This window comes from Haliotis cracherodii, unplaced genomic scaffold, assembly GCF_022045235.1.
Source record: "Haliotis cracherodii isolate W230 unplaced genomic scaffold, xgHalCrac1.p SCAF_7, whole genome shotgun sequence".
NCBI classification, from domain to species: domain Eukaryota; kingdom Metazoa; phylum Mollusca; class Gastropoda; order Lepetellida; family Haliotidae; genus Haliotis; species Haliotis cracherodii.
In genome coordinates this window covers 32890631-32906625 of record NW_027266330.1, presented here as the reverse complement: position 1 = coordinate 32906625, position 15995 = coordinate 32890631, and the positions used below count along the sequence as shown (strand labels likewise).

General features: G+C 40.7%; 2 protein-coding genes across 2 annotated transcripts; one reads left to right on the top strand and one right to left on the bottom strand.

Moving 5' to 3' along the window:
• The first annotated feature begins 787 nt into the window (after nucleotides 1-787).
• On the top strand, nucleotides 788-7235 carry LOC139449094 (uncharacterized). Its single transcript, XM_071230569.1, has 6 exons — nucleotides 788-871; nucleotides 3437-3474; nucleotides 3934-4054; nucleotides 4222-4984; nucleotides 5963-6093; nucleotides 7158-7235. The coding sequence occupies exons 2-6, from the start codon at nucleotides 3460-3462 to the stop codon at nucleotides 7211-7213; spliced, it is 1086 nt and encodes a 361-aa protein (XP_071086670.1). The 5' UTR covers nucleotides 788-871; nucleotides 3437-3459; the 3' UTR covers nucleotides 7214-7235.
• A 7328-nt stretch (nucleotides 7236-14563) lies between these two features.
• Nucleotides 14564-15217, bottom strand: LOC139448810 (putative uncharacterized protein DDB_G0282281). The gene has a single exon (XM_071230341.1). It carries the CDS (start codon nucleotides 15215-15217, stop codon nucleotides 14564-14566), a length of 654 nt encoding a protein of 217 aa, XP_071086442.1.
• Nucleotides 15218-15995: the final 778 nt, after the last annotated feature.

Below are 15995 nucleotides of genomic sequence, written 5' to 3'. Positions count from 1 at the left end.
CCCGTGCTCGTGGGTTTCACCGAAGTGGTAAACGTCTGAGGCCTGCATCACTTCGGGCTTTCCTCCCACTTTAAGCTAACATGTAACTGGAATACTGTTAAAAGCGACATTAAACCCAACTCACTCACTCACTGAAACCCAGAGCCACAGGTTTTCGTCACGCCCTAGGAAGGCAGCTCGGCACAGTAAAATGATTTGCCTTTAAAGGCAAGGCCACTCGAAATCGAACACACCCCGACCCTCGAAACACGTATGACCTGCACCTTGGATAAATGAGAGAGTGACCTGAATCCCGACAAGTCGTGACACCTTACAGACCAAACCACGAAAATATCCGGACAACATCTGGGTTTACAGCTGTACATTTATGAGATTAAAAATGATAAAATGTGTAACTGAATACATTATTTCGACCAGTCCTAAAAGTCACACTACCCATCCTATCATTCTACCATTGTGATAAATGAGTGGAGAGAAAGTTCCTGATGAGAACACGCACTTCCTCAATGGAACTTATTAGACGGTGACGCAAATACGAGTTATACCGCCTTGTATACAACACTGGAGGATATGTTCCCTGTTTCTATAAATAAGGTTATCTGCGCCGTGATAAACAACTTCCTTTATTGAACCTAGCATTCGGTTTCACGGAGGAAGATGTGTGGGTTGCACAGGAACTGTCAATTTATAATAGCGGATTGAACAATATAGCCCTGGGTGCATATATAGTGAGAAATATGTCCACTGAAAGTATTATATCAACTTCTTTTACATACCACCTAGCTCGTGAATCGCAGACAACGGGTCATAACAATAATCTCCCACAACCAGGTAACACTACCTGGCGGACAATATACTCGCAGGCCTCTGAGTGAGTAGATTGTAGTTGTTCCTATAATTCTCAGAGCTGTGTAAATGTGTAAACTATGTAGGCGTAGACAACTGTTGCCTTATGTATATTATTTACCGGAGTTCGGGAAGGCACGCCTTGTGTTGTTGCTATACTTCAGTCTGTTTAACGTCTTCCCTCTTAAATGTACGTGTGAATATAATATGTTCGCGGTCCAAAGTTCCTCGTGGACAGCTCATGTCCACTTAGTGTTATAATCGTTATAACCGAGTGAGAATAGGCCAAGTACCCCGTGCTTGTATTGAGAGTCGGTTAATTGTATCGCAGGCCAGGCTGGCAGAGTGTGAACTGGTTGCTATAGGTCACGGTGATCCCTCCAGCTGGCTTGACTGGCTTCTTGTTATTTATTTAGGAGGTCGCCGTGACATAGCTAGACTATTGTCACGTTTCATATAATTCACAACAAGGGTTTACTCAAACATCTACTGTAGCCAGTAATACATTAATAATATTCTGTATCAGAGACACCATATTTGCCTCCGGTGTGACCTCAACAATGCTCCGTCTATTATGAATATGACGGAACAACGACCACTCACTACACACAGGTTATAAAGTGAAGTGTCTGATTCTTAATCCGCGTTTGTCAATACTGTTTCGTGGCTTATGAGGGCGAAAATCAATGCCTATTTATGTTGCGAAACGTTTAACTTGGAAATAAAGACAGCGTGTGAACTATTTCCATAATTTCCTTTTAGCTCTTAGTGAGCGTGACTGATGTACATGTATGCCGTGTTTTTCCTTTTAAGAAACGAAGTACATTTATGTGTTGGTTCTTAAAATATGTACATGCATGCATGCATATATATGCTAATATATGTGTTTCCATGGTTGTGTGTATTCGGTGTTCAGCAACATTTGAAAATAGTATCCCTAGCATGAATACAAACTGAAGCGTTGTTTCTCATCATTTAGACACTTTAATCGTGAAGTTATTGGGATGGGAGAGAGAGTTTGACTGGATTGCCCGTTCAAGGATGTCCTTGCTATAACCCATCCTAGAGAACAAAACGAAGAAATGCACATCCAAACTGTCGTAGTATCGACTCGATCCGCGTCTAGACTATAGTGACAGTCTACAGCATTCTATGAATTTACCTTAGGATGTATTTGACACATCTTTACAATCACCTTTCAATGGTCGGCCAATTTATCATTGATGAGTAACAATTGTAGTAGCTACAGGTTCATTGACAACTTCTTGTCTTGTACCAGATTACGACACGCTGTCGTTGTGACTGACCTACTGGGGTACTCCTTAACCGACCTTTCTAATGACGATATTATTTGAATACATTTGTTGTAAAGAAACTGCGGAAGGTTGTTCCTGGAGAGCAAGTTGAGCGTACATAAGTTCATATCACCTCTCGTTTTGAAGAACTATTTCATTCCACGATACAGCTGGTTGTTGTATGGCTGTCAGTGTAAACACGAAGTCACACTGCTAAAAATAACTGTGTATAGATCTAGGTAAAAGTCCTTATAAAAAAAGTGATATACGAAACTGTAAGAATTCGCCATAGGAAGTTTGACAGTGAATGAGTGAGCATTGTTGCACGTCCAAATATGGGCTGCACACATTGTACCCAGGTGAGAAACCGATGTCGTTGAGACGAACGATCGCTTTAACCACCAGGCCACCCCACTGCCCCTGACGTTATAGCAGATATGGGTCAAGCAGTACCCTACCTTCCCAATGAGGAAGTGCTCCCTGTAACAAGGCAAGGACTCTTATCACAGAAGCCTCCACCATACCAGGAAGTGTTGTTTATCTGCTAGTATTTTACCTTTCCCCGCATATGTCCTCGGTGAGTAGACCTTAGACCTTATACGAAGTCAGGTACCAATATTCGAATAAAACTACATTTATAACCAAATGTTAGCTTAACGTTCACTCATTTATATACGCAAAGAACATTTGGGTTTCTTAAAGACAGCCTTTGCACTTCATATGTACGCAATAATATTAGAAATCGGCCTCAACGTTGTTCTCTATCTTAAATAAACCCATAAAGTATGTACGTTTAAGTGAGGTGAAGTGAAATGGGGTTTAACGTCGCGTCCAAGATTATTGCGCTTATATAGCGACGTGCATGCACATGTGTGTGGCCGCTTGTAATAGTCCGGACTGATGCCGATTTATAGTGCTAGCACACTGAAATAGCATGCCGCAGTTTAACATGAATACCCCACTCAGACACAGTATACCGACTCCGAGTCGACTAGTCCTTGTTTTAGCCCTATCATAAAACAAAACAACAAGTACCATCTTTTAACGTATTTAGTATGACGTGGTCGGAGATCGAACCCTGGACCTTTCGCTTTCCGGGTTAACACTTTACCACAAGATTACGGATGCGGTTGTATATTCGTATCACCCAAACATACACAAACAAAAAGGACTAATAAGTGGGTGACACCCCCACCACTACATACAAAACAGGAGCAAAAAGGGATGCTTACCGATCAGATACCTCGTCACCTGCATAAATAATTTAAAACTTATCAGCATGATCTTATTTTCAGAACTGCTAAGAAACTAAACAGATATGGTATTGCTGCGGGTATGTATTTTATTCATGTTTGTATTTATATAACTATATCTATGCATAAGAATTAAGTCAACATAATGTACCAGAATCGTTGAATTACGGGGTTTCAGTTTAAACCATCCCTTTGAATTGATGTGTAACAATTTATCCCGTATGTGTAAAACATATGTAACAAGGGCAAGAGTGAGCGTGGCTCACTAATACCCACGGCCCGCCTAGTGTGTCAGTAGTTTCAAATTAAATAATGGATAGGGTTAGGGTTTGAAAAATTCATAAAATTATGGAAAATTAATAAAAAAACATTTTCTTTCTTTTGACTGCACGCCTCCATATGACACAGAGTATATGAACTAAGTTTGAGATGAATGCACTGAATAGTTTAAGAGAAATCGCGCGGACAAAGTTTTCGGACGGACGGACGGACGGAACCTTGGTATAACTATATAATAACTTTGACAACTTTGTTTTCAGGGAAAGGTACATAAGCAGGAGGAGAGAAGGTTTCATTTGAACACCAAGGATTTCCTTCGTCCGCATTTGAAACAAATAGGAAACAGCATTGCGGATATCAGAAGTTATTTTGAAAAGAAAGGTACATGTATGGCTTACCTCAATGGAAATTTTCCCGACGGCAAGCGATGTATACAAACACTAAAATCGATTTCAAAATCGTTGCTGGAAGTAAACAGAAGTCATGACCAATGGTTTATTGCGCCATGTGTTGTTTCTGTCATTTGACTGTCAATCTCTTTATTGCAGGGGTCATCAACATGATGCCTGACGGACTGAACAAGGACCTGGTGGACATTAACGCTGAGTTGTTGTCGCTCTTGGAGGAAGATTGTATTTTATCATGTGACAATATTGTGAAAGGAGCTTTTTCTGAACCATGCACAGACAGTTCGTGCCTTGTAATGTTGGCAGAATCATTTGCATCAACATTCACACCATCTGTGTTGCCACAAACCTTTAAACACAAATGTGACATATTCATAGCAATGCCGCAGCAACCTCTCATTGTGCTTACATTGACAGATGATTCGCTTGAGACAGAAGAAGCTAGAGAATATAATGCTTCTGTGGCCAGAGAAATGACTTCAAATCTGCGAGTGTTCACTAGCGAGAGCGTAAATATTGTGCATGGGGTTATCTGCAGACACGATTTGAAAGACAGTCGCATGTTCCACTCAAAGTTACTTCTCCATGCAACGCTATCGTCGTTATTCCTTCCAAAGTCTTCTTTCTCGATGAGTAGAACAAAATACAACCACGTTATGACTGCCTTCTGGGCAGCAATTGCACAGACCAAGTCTGTACCCACAGAGACAGGTGGAACTATCAGGTTTCTCACCAAGGAACAGTGTATCGTGCTGGTGGAGAACATGAACAGTGAGCATATTCAGGTGAGATGCGAGCCAAGCAGTGGATCCACGACACTGATGCTGGAGGTGGCCAGGAGGCTGAGCAGGCTTGGGGACACACTCCTGGTGTGCAGGTCACGGGAGGAGAGAGATCGACTTAGGTGAATATAAATATCTGGTAGTTACAAAACTGTAGTTTGTGATTCGACACATACTTTTGACATAATGTCATCATGGTATAATGAGCAGGCTTGGGGACACATTCCTGGTGTGTAGGTCATGGGGGGAGAGAGATCGACTAAGGTGAATATAAATATCTGGTAGTTACAAAACTGTAGTTTGTGATTCGACACATACTTTTGACATAATGTCATCATGGTATAATGAGCAGGCTTGGGGACATTCTCCTGGTGTGTAGGTCATGGGCGGAGAGAGATCGACTAAGGTTGATATAAATATCTGGTAGTTACAAAACTGTAGTTTGTGATTCGACACATACTTTTGACATAATGTCATCATGGTATAATGAGCAGGCTTGGGGACATTCTCCTGGTGTGTAGGTCATGGGGGGAGAGCGATCGACTAAGGTGAATATAAATATCTGGTAGTTACAAAACTGTAGTTTGTGATTCGACACATACTTTTGACATAATGTCATCATTGTATAATGAGCATGCTTGGGGACACATTCCTGGTGTGCAGGTCACGGGAGGAGAGAGATCGACTTAGGTGAATATAAATATCTGGTAGTTACAAAACTGTTGTCTGAGAAATGGATTCGACACATACCTTTGACATGATGTCATCATTGTATAATGAGCAGGCTTGGGGACATTCTCCTGGTGTGTAAGTCATGGGCGGAGAGAGATCGACTAAGGTTGATATAAATATCTGGTAGTTACAAAACTGTAGTTTGTGATTCGACACATACTTTTGACATAATGTCATCATTGTATAATGAGCATGCTTGGGGACAAATTCCTGGTGTGTAGGTCACGGGAGGAGAGAGATCGACTTAGGTGAATATAAATATCTGGTAGTTACAAAACTGTAGTCAGAGAAATGGATTCGACACATACTTTTGACATGATGTCATCATAGTATAATGATTACTGTTGGCATTTGGCTGGTATTTTCAGGTCCGTTTACCCATCAACAATATCGATGTACGATGTTGGAAACTGGGATCTGTCCAAATTTGAGAATGTTGTCAACGACACTCATGAAATACAGTGTGAACCACGAGGTCGTCACTGGCAGTTTCTAACAGGTGAGTTTGAGTCTATTCATCTGATAATTATTACGTCTGTTCGTTTGTTATAAGCACCGCATCCACCAATATCCCAGCTGTATGACGGCGGTCTATAAACAATCGAGTCTGGACTAGACAATAGAGTGATTGATATCATGACCCACGGTCTACGAAATTTGGGATACGATGACATGCATAAACCAAGTTAGCGGGCCTGAACCCCTGATCCCACATAACAAGCATGGGTTGCCGATGACCAGTTCTAACCCGGATCCTCACGGGATAATTTTCAAGTTATGTCACCTGAGCATATGTATTATGTTTGTAACGCCAAGGGGGCACGGGTGGCCCAGTCGCTTAAGGCGCCGCGATTCGCTGTGCAGAGTTGCGTCCCTTGGGCACGCCAGAAACCTATGATTGTGGGTTCGAATCCCGGTTCGCTCAAATTATGTTTCTAGGTTTGTCAGCACCATACCTGTGCTCGTGGGTTTCACCGAAGTGGTAAACGTCTGAGACCTGCATCACTTCGGGCTTTCCTCCCACATTAAGCTGACACGCCGTGATATAACTGGAATACTGTTAAAAGTGGCGTTAAACCAAACCCACTCACTCACTGTAACGCCGAATACGAGGATATTTCAAAATTGCTTTAATTGTCATGAATTAGTAGTGTTACCCTCTTGTGATAGATGCTTAACGTTTAAACGATCTTAGACGATCTTCTAGCCTGAGTACTTTTTTTCTGGTCGGAGATGAAGCAGCATTTAACTGAGTATGTCTCTCACGTGAACGATCTGATACTGGGCACCCGTCATATCTTACGAGCACGTTGAAGTATGCCCCAAAGGTGCTGTGTAGTTACCAGTGTACACGTAAATGCTAAGTACAAAGAGCAGCTGTAAAGATATGTTGTCTGGGTTGATATGAACAATCGCACGGACATGTCTTTATGATGATATTGACTGCATAACACATGAGTCGGATCTGTACATATATGTTGTATTGTAATTGCAATGTCTATTTCCACATTAATTGAAAAGAATTGCATGAATTGAAACACGTGAATTAATCGCGTTTTCCAGCTCAACACGGCCAGTCACCATACGAGTTCGAAGAACATGTCGTGCCTTGTCACTGAAGAGGAGGAAGCTAACACATTGTTAGTACAGATTTTCTTCATTTGAGAAACAAAATCTCATATAAGATTTTGTTGCATTGTCTGTAACTATTTATGGCAACTGTACTTTAATTCTACCTTTGTAGAAACTATGTTTTTTAATAACTTTAATAACGAAAATGGGGCAGGTGGGTTAAAGCGTTCGCTCGTCAAGCCGAAGGCACCGGTTCGATTTCCGACATGAGTACAATATACGAAGCTCATTTCCTGTGTCCACCGCCGTGACATTGTTGGAATATTGTCAAAAGCGGCGTAAAACCATACTCAATCAATCAATCACTCAATCAATAAAGAAATTCTGATTCAGTGCAGAGTTGCGTCCCTTTGTCGCGATCCTTTCCTCGATTTCAGTCTTGACCTGTGTGCACAATATATACCTGTGCTCATCATTTCGTCAAAAAAACAAACACCTAAGACAGGTTTTAATTCATTGTATCACAGTTTGACACGTTACTATTTAATCGAAGCAAAGCAAAACTCATGCACTATATAAATGTTAGTATTTAATAACATTTGTGTTATTGTTTCAGGGCAAGTAATGTTGGCTTCTCACTGTTTATCACAACAGTTGTAGACAGGACGTTCTGTATTCACCTCGTTATTGAATTCGTCATCATCTGCAAAGAGAATGTATTTCAAGTCTTGTGGACAACAGAGAGCATGCTATTTGACAATTTGATATTACGACTAAGACGTCATATTTGTTGCGTCACAATGTGAGATATGACGTCATAAAAGTGACGCGCGGTGTAGAACGAAACCTTTGCAAGGCTTGCTCAGTTTTCATTGGGGATGCAGGGTCGGTCGGGTAGCCTAGTGGTTAAAGCGTTCGCTCGTCACGCCGAAGACCCGGGTTCGATTCCCGACATGGGTACAATGTGTGAAGCCCCTTTCTGGTATATTGCTAAAAGCGGCGTAAAACCATTCTCACTCACTCACTCACTCATTAGGGGTGCCCACCTCATTGTAGCTTACGAGGTTGCCGTTATTTCAGTGCCTGTTATAAGTTTATGTGAAGTATTACCGTGTAAACAAACTGCTTGAGCATACAGAGCGCCATATTTTGTTTAATAGATGTTGTCGGTGATTCCGTAAATTCTGATTGACAACCCACTCAGAACACTGGACTCAACCCAGACAGCTTCCTTCAATAAGAATAACACCAAAGAGTTCGTGTTTTATTTAGCCACGGTAGAATGGAGACAAACATACCGTGTTTTCAATGTAGAGCGCTGCGCGTTCGGATCCAAATTCTTTTCAGCGCGGTTAATTCAACAGGTGAGCTAGCTCTACATTGAAAACAATAATTACTTGATCATAACTCCGGTACATGCAGGCTAACTGACTGAAGCAACAGTAAAATAGCCGAAAAATAGCCGTTTACAGTGGCTTCAAGTCTGATCCAAAATTGATGGACGACCAAAAATGGCTGAAATCTGTACCGTTATGAGTGTGCATGCGTAACGTCCTTATAACCGATGACGTGTTATTTTTAACGCTCATTTTTAGACGTTCTGAAAGATTAAAGTTGCGCAAGAAACAATATGCAGAAATATGGAATATCAAATTTCCTGAGAATGTAAACTTATGTGCACGTATAAGACAGACAGTGCTAAGTGTTGTCGGAGATGTTTTTATGCCTAATAGACTAGCAAAGTACTATGCGACGAAGTATAGTTGACAGATTCAGATACATTGTGAGCAAACAAACAGTTACTACCACCGTATATCTGAACAACACAATGTTTGTTTGTGAGTTTTCAATATTGCAGCTATATGAGGGTTGTCTGCAAATGATCGAATCATCGATCTGTGCAATTGGGATACGATGACATGCATCAACCAAGTCAGCGTGCCTGACCACCCGATCCATAATCGCCTTTTGGACAAGCATGGATAAAGCTTACGACAATCATGGGTTGCTGAAGACCTTTTCTACCCCGGATTGTCACGGGCCCTCGCCATTGTAACAGAGATTGGAGATGCAACAGATTCCTTTTATGTTGATCATGTGACCTTATCGCGTCATCCCATGTGAGTGAGTGTGGTTTTAACAATATGCAAGCGATATCACGGCTGGGGACACCAGGAATGGACTTCACACATTGTACCCATGTTGGGAAAAAAACATGGTCTTCTAAAATATCACTAGGCTGCCACACCACCCTTCCGGCAGCAGGGATCGTGAACCATGTCTCACATAGTTGTACTGTCTGGGGATTTGTCGTTCTGTTAATAAAAGATAATATCTGTAAAATGTCATCTAGTTGTTATTGGACATGTTACTGGATATGGTTCTCAGAGTGTTTCATTATAAGGTATGTGCCAAACCAAAAGATGGCACTTGTTGGTACCATGCCTGATGTTTGATATCAAGGGATTAAAACAGTGACTGGTCACGGTCACATACTCGTGCATGCACGTCCCTATACACGTAACTGTTTTATTAGCATTCTAGAAGCTGAAAGTAATTAACATTAACATTAACACTTGAAATTGAAAGGTCTACAGAACAGGGATTTCTTGTATAGAAGGTCCATAAGGATATTTAATAAAGTACCGAACCACAGGAACTCGATGATAGCGTGGTTTACATAATATATTCGTATAGCCAAAAATCACAACCCTCAATATACATAGAGACGTCTCTATGAATATAGAGGGTGTGATTTATGTTCTCTATGCGAATATATACCACCCGATCCCGTTAGTCGCCTCTTACGACAAGCATAGTCACCTTTTAGGGTAAGCATGGGTTGTTGAAGACTTATTCTACCCCGGATCTTCACGGGTCAGCCCGAAGTAATGCACACCTCAGACGGTTACCACTTTGCTGAAACCCACGAGTTCGAGTACTCTGCTGACAAACCTAGAAACATAATCGGGGCGAACCGTTGTTCAAGCCCACAATCACAGGTTTCTAGCAATAGTACAAGCAGCCATACAAACACAAACACGTGCATGCTCGTCGTTATATAAGTACAATAACCTTGGACGCGACGTTAAACCTTCACCTCACAGCCACTTGTGACGAATGTGATGGCATACATGCTGCTGGAGAATCATGCAGGAATCATGGGAACTGTTAATCCCCATGATCCCTAGTAAGGTAGTATCTGGTAAGGTAATTGCTGGTGGTCCAAGGCCTATTTTAATTGATTCCACTAAATATTTAGAATGATTGTGTATTTAGATTGATCTGGATTGTTTTATCCTAAACTGTGATACTTGGTTGAAATTGTTATCTTTACCCAGTTATAGATATCTTAAGCAATGTTATCTAATGCTGAAATCTTTAGATGAAGTTAATCGCAATACATGGGTAACTTGTGTCCAAAGATTATTTTCAGTTATGGATTTGGCCACGTTTGGATTTCGCAGGAAGTTGGTAATGAGACCCTCTTTATTAATGCATTTATTCAAAGGTTAAAAGACTGTAACCAACAGGACTGGTACTGTAAAGTTTGTGAAATACGTAAATTATCAATATATAAGGAATATAAGTAATTGCTAACAGTTGAAAAGTATATCTGTGAAATCACAAGCCGTCATTATAGACGTATGTTTTGTTTGCTAAGAGTTGGCGAGTTGCCATTGATGGTAAATTTAGGTAGAAGATGCGGTATAGAGTATTGTAATAGGCAATGCAGATTTTGTAATTTACAGGAAATTGAAGATGAGTTTCATTTTATGCTTGTCTTCCCATGTTACAGATATTTAAGAAATAAGTATTTACCTATTTATTACTCTTCCAACCGACTTTATTTAAATATATTACACTATTATCTTGTAACCGCACTAGTATTGTAACTAAATGTGTTCAGTATGTACTGGAAGCGCTTGCAATCCGAAATACTGTCACTTAATACCCTCTGTCATCTGCCTCATACTGTATTTTTCAATGAGTATTTGTACGTGGGCCTATGACATTTATACTGAAATAAAGAATTGAAATGAATACTTACGATACCGTTTTACTGTCCTTTGTTGACAGGAATTTGGAAAAGATAAACATGTTTTCATCGCGGTATGGCTTCAGTATTGCGGACGTGATGTAAACACAATACATTAACTCACTCACTGGGGCGGGCTGGTCAAGTGGTTATAGCGTTCGCTCGTCACGCCGAAGACCCGGGTTTGATTCCCGACATGGGTACAATGTGTGAAGCCCATTAGTGGTGTCCCCCGCCCTGATATTGCTGGAATATTGCTGAAAGCGGCGTTAAACCATACTCACTCACTCACTCACTCATACTCTTTGTGTACTTACACAACAAACTTGACCAACAGTGGAGGCAGGGCAGGTGAGCATAGGAAGTCTGTTGCCCGGAAGACATGTAGCAACACAGCTTCTGTCGGGTCCAGTACATGTACCTTAAACAAGGAAATAATTACACTAAAAGCAACGAACCTGCGCAATCATAAATATCTCTTCAACGAGAGGCGCGTTTCTCTGAAGAACAAACTGCCTCAATGTGAGATAGTTCATTACTACCAATGGAAAAAAGCTTCCCTATTTCATCCTTATTCCATATTAAGTGAATGAGTTTGGGTTTAACGTCGCTATTAAAAGTTTTTTGGTTATACCATGGCGTGTCAGTTTAATATGTGAAAAAAGCCCGAAGTGATGCAGGTCTGAGACGTTTACCACTGTGACGATACCAACGAAGACGGGCATTGTGCTGAGAAACCTAGAAACATAGTCGGGGCGAACCAGGATTCGAACCCACAAACATAGGTTTCTGGCGTGCCAAAGGGACGCTACTCTGCACAGCGAGTCGAGGCGCCTTAGACGACTGGGCCATCCGTGCCCCGACTACGATTAAAGGCAGTAGTAGATATAAATTTTCTTTGAATGACATGGTCTTATGATAGCCACTCAGGGGGACAATAATTTGTAAAAGCGACAAAACCCTTTCCATATTGAAAAGAAATCTCTACTAAAAGAAGTAAAAGCTTTGTTGTGTTGTATTTACTGTTCATATGTTGTACATGAAGCAGCACGGGAAGTGAAGATTGGCTAGTCCGGGCGAACGGGGATTGGTATCCAAAGGACGCAACTCCGCATAGCGAATTGTGGCGTCTCAGACGACTGGGCCACCCGTGCCCCCAGTTTGATATTACACTTGGATTGATGAAATGCTGTTCATTCGTGAATCATTTTTTTTTAATTTGACGTTTACACGATATACGGCTTTTCCAATGGACGAGAGGTCGGTCACATGACCGCGAAATTAACGTTCACAACGAATGACAAAATTTGAAGTTCATACGTTTTTCACGAGACCGTGTTCTTGAAATGACGTAAACACTGACGGACTGAAACACTGAAGTTCATAAGTGTATGAACGACACATTTTTATGTTCATGTGTTTATACGAGACTGTATTCTTGACAAAGTGGTAAACGTCTGAGACCTGCATCACTTCGGGCTTTCCTCACACATTAAGCTGACACGTCGTGATATAACTGGAATAATGTTAAAAGCGGCGTTAAACCCAACTCACTCACTCACTGACTATATTCTAGAAATGACGTAAACACTGGCACACTTCCCTATTCCTGGGGGAAGCCCTAGGAATTCCCTGGCAAGAATACATACAGAACCGTTGTCTCGGATCATTTAGTCTCTTTAATCTTGACAACTATGTCATCGAAAGGTGTTTTTAAAGATGTTTCAAATAGATACCAAGGTAAATTCATATATTGATGTAGACTGTCACTGTCGATCTAGACACGAGTCGATACTACGATAGTGGCTGTGTATTTCTACGTTTTGTTCACTTGGGTGTGTCGTAGCGAGAATATTAGTGAACGATATGCGGTTTGACGTTTCTTAATGTATGCTAAAACGCAGAGTTAAAGATTAAAAGTGTGTAAATGATCAGAAATAAGTTACGCGCGCACACAAACGTACGCAAACATATTCGTCCACATTCGAGTCCTCAAATTGTTTCCTTGTGCAAACACCGTCCAAAGTAAGTAACTGCTGGCGGGATATCACCGTTGCGAAATTGGCGTGTACCAGAGGGTCCCTTGGTGTTCAGATCCAAACACATGAAATTTAGGTCTGTGCTTTGTAGGCTGGTACATTGGTTTTCCTGTACCTCTTAGTCCAGTTTGCAGTTTGGAAATAGCCGCACACACTGTCTTAATTGAAATTTCTATGCTCCAAACACCAGTTCCGACGCTGTTCTTGCGATATATACCAATGTATGGCCAACCGTTTCGATCACCTTTAGCGACGGAAACAAATGTGGACACAAGAAAATGGATATCAGTTACGGAGAATCACGATTTATAAATGTGGTCCCTTCTATTGCAACCACTATGACGGAAAAATTCTGCCCTCTTTAAGAATTAATTATCAACACAACGCAAACGTAATGAAGCTTTGCCAGATAGGGTCCTACTTTGGGTCCCCATATATAACGGGGGAAAAGTGGCCTACATTTTAGAGAATGGTTATCGGCACGAAACCAACCTAACAGGGTGTGCATATCACACTTAGCCTACTACAACAACCGAATCTATAGAAAATAAAATGGGCCCACATTAGGGGGAAATTAATATTCACAAGTTATTTATTTCATTGGCAAGAACCAGAAGTTACGATATACATATGATATATTAAATCAGTTGAAATAAGTATTGCCAATTAATAGTTTCACTAACGAAAACGTGCAGCGTGACTAATGACATTCCTTGCAAATACAACAAGAGTTTGCCTAAGAGTTTGGCTATATCCCTCGCCCCTGTTTCAGAATTTATGACATAATTAAATCTAAACAAACCCTAACCTTTTTTAACCGAGGTGGAACTTGTCATGGAAATTGTAAAAAAAAGAAGAGTTTTGAACCTAAGTCCATCTTGCTGCCATGGAAAAATAAAAAAATAAACATTTCTAAAATTTCTAAATAGAAAAAGGCACCAGTTCAGCATGTACCTGACAAACCTGCAAAGTTGGATGAAACAATATTGAACGGTTTATGAGTTATGCTCCAGAAACGAACCCTACCCTCACAGAACCTAAGGCCATCTTGTTGCCATGGAAACGTAAAAAATTAAAATTTCTAAAATTTCTAAATAGCAAAAGGCACCAGTTCAGCATGTACCTGACAGACCTGCAAAGTTTGATGAAAAAATATTGAACGGTTTATGAGTTATGCTCCGGAACCGAAACGTAGCGGACGGTCGGACGGAAGGACGGATCCCGTTTATATATCCCCCGCCAATTTTGTTGGGCGGGGGATAAAAACAACTGTAATCAGTGACCTCCCTTTTCTAATACGATAATTGTTAATATTAATGTTAAATATTAACTGACCCGTAGGAATAGGAATGGTGGTAGCAGTGGTTGTCATCGTTGTTGTGGTAGCCATCGTCGTAGTAGTTTGGGTTGTCATTGTAGTTGTGGTTGATATCGTCGTAGTCATGGGGGTTGTCATTGGAGTAATTGTGGTCGTCAGTGGAGTAGACGCAGCGATGGTAGTAGTTGTTGTTGAAGCAGCTATGGTTGTAGAAATAGCGGGAATGGTGGTAGCAGTGGTTGTAATCGTTGTTGTTGTAGTAGCCATCTTCGTAGTAGTTTGGGTTGTCATTGTAGTTGTGGTTGATATCGTCGTAGTCATGGGGGTTGTCATTGGAGTAATTGTGGTCGTCAGTGGAGTAGACGCAGCGATGGTAGTAGTTGTTGTTGAAGCAGCTATGGTTGTAGAAATAGCGGGAATGGTGGTAGCAGTGGTTGTCATCTTTGTTGTGGTAGCCATCGTCGTAGTAGTTTGGGTTGTCATTGCAGTTGTGGTTGATATCGTCGTAGTCATGGGGGTTGTCATTGGAGTAATTGTGGTCGTCAGTGGAGTAGACGCAGCAATGGTAGTAGTTGTTGTTGAAGCAGTTATGGTTGTAGAAATAACGGGAACGGGTGTCTAAGGAGTAAACAATGTGCTGTTGATCTGATGACATGAACAGTTATTCTCATATCAAGTTGCTGAAAGTTTTACATTTTACGCCAGTACAAACAGTACTGGAACAAAGTCTCGTAGCATGCAAAATAAGGTTGTAGTAGTAGCGGTGGTGTGTATGGTAGCAATAGCGGTAACAGGTGTCTACAGAGTAACCAATGTTATTCTGTTTTGATGATATACTGTTACATGTCGATTTCAAAATTGTAACAGTATGTTAACCCAGAAATATGTACGTTAAAGAACTAGTATGAAACCAACAAACAGCCAAAATGGTATACAATCAACAAGTGTTATACAAATTTCACTAGGTTCACAAATCAATGAAATTTACTGCACAACAATTACAACTGCAGTACACAATAAAGTGTTAGTAAAATATTCAATAATATCAAAGCTGGTCCTCATGTAAATTTGTGTGTGAAAGATACGAAAGCTATGCTCTTGTTCCCCATATACAGTCTAACGAGCTACTGGAAATTCCCACACAATGCCACCACAACATAATATGCTACATGTTACTTTAACACTCTATTACAATCTTCCGTAGTTTACACATCACACTAGCATAATAGTAACTTCCTCGCAACTGCTTACATTAAACAGCTAATCACTGTCCAAATACAATGTAATAAGCTTCTACCGAATCTTAACAAAAAGAATTTAATGCGGTTACAACCATTGTTTAACAATAAGATACTAAACCATATGACAATACACAGTTCTTCTCATATCAAGTTACAACACGTTTTAAATATATATGTCAGTTCATATGGTAC

Coding starts and splice junctions, on each gene's coding strand:
- LOC139448810 (XM_071230341.1), bottom strand. CDS start 15,217: ATGTCATCAGATCAACAGCACATTGTTTACTCCTTAGACACCCGTTCC.
- LOC139449094 (XM_071230569.1), top strand. Junction 4,055..4,221: donor AAGTTATTTTGAAAAGAAAG/GTACATGTATGG, acceptor TCTTTATTGCAG/GGGTCATCAACATGATGCCT. Junction 6,094..7,157: donor TCACTGGCAGTTTCTAACAG/GTGAGTTTGAGT, acceptor CGCGTTTTCCAG/CTCAACACGGCCAGTCACCA.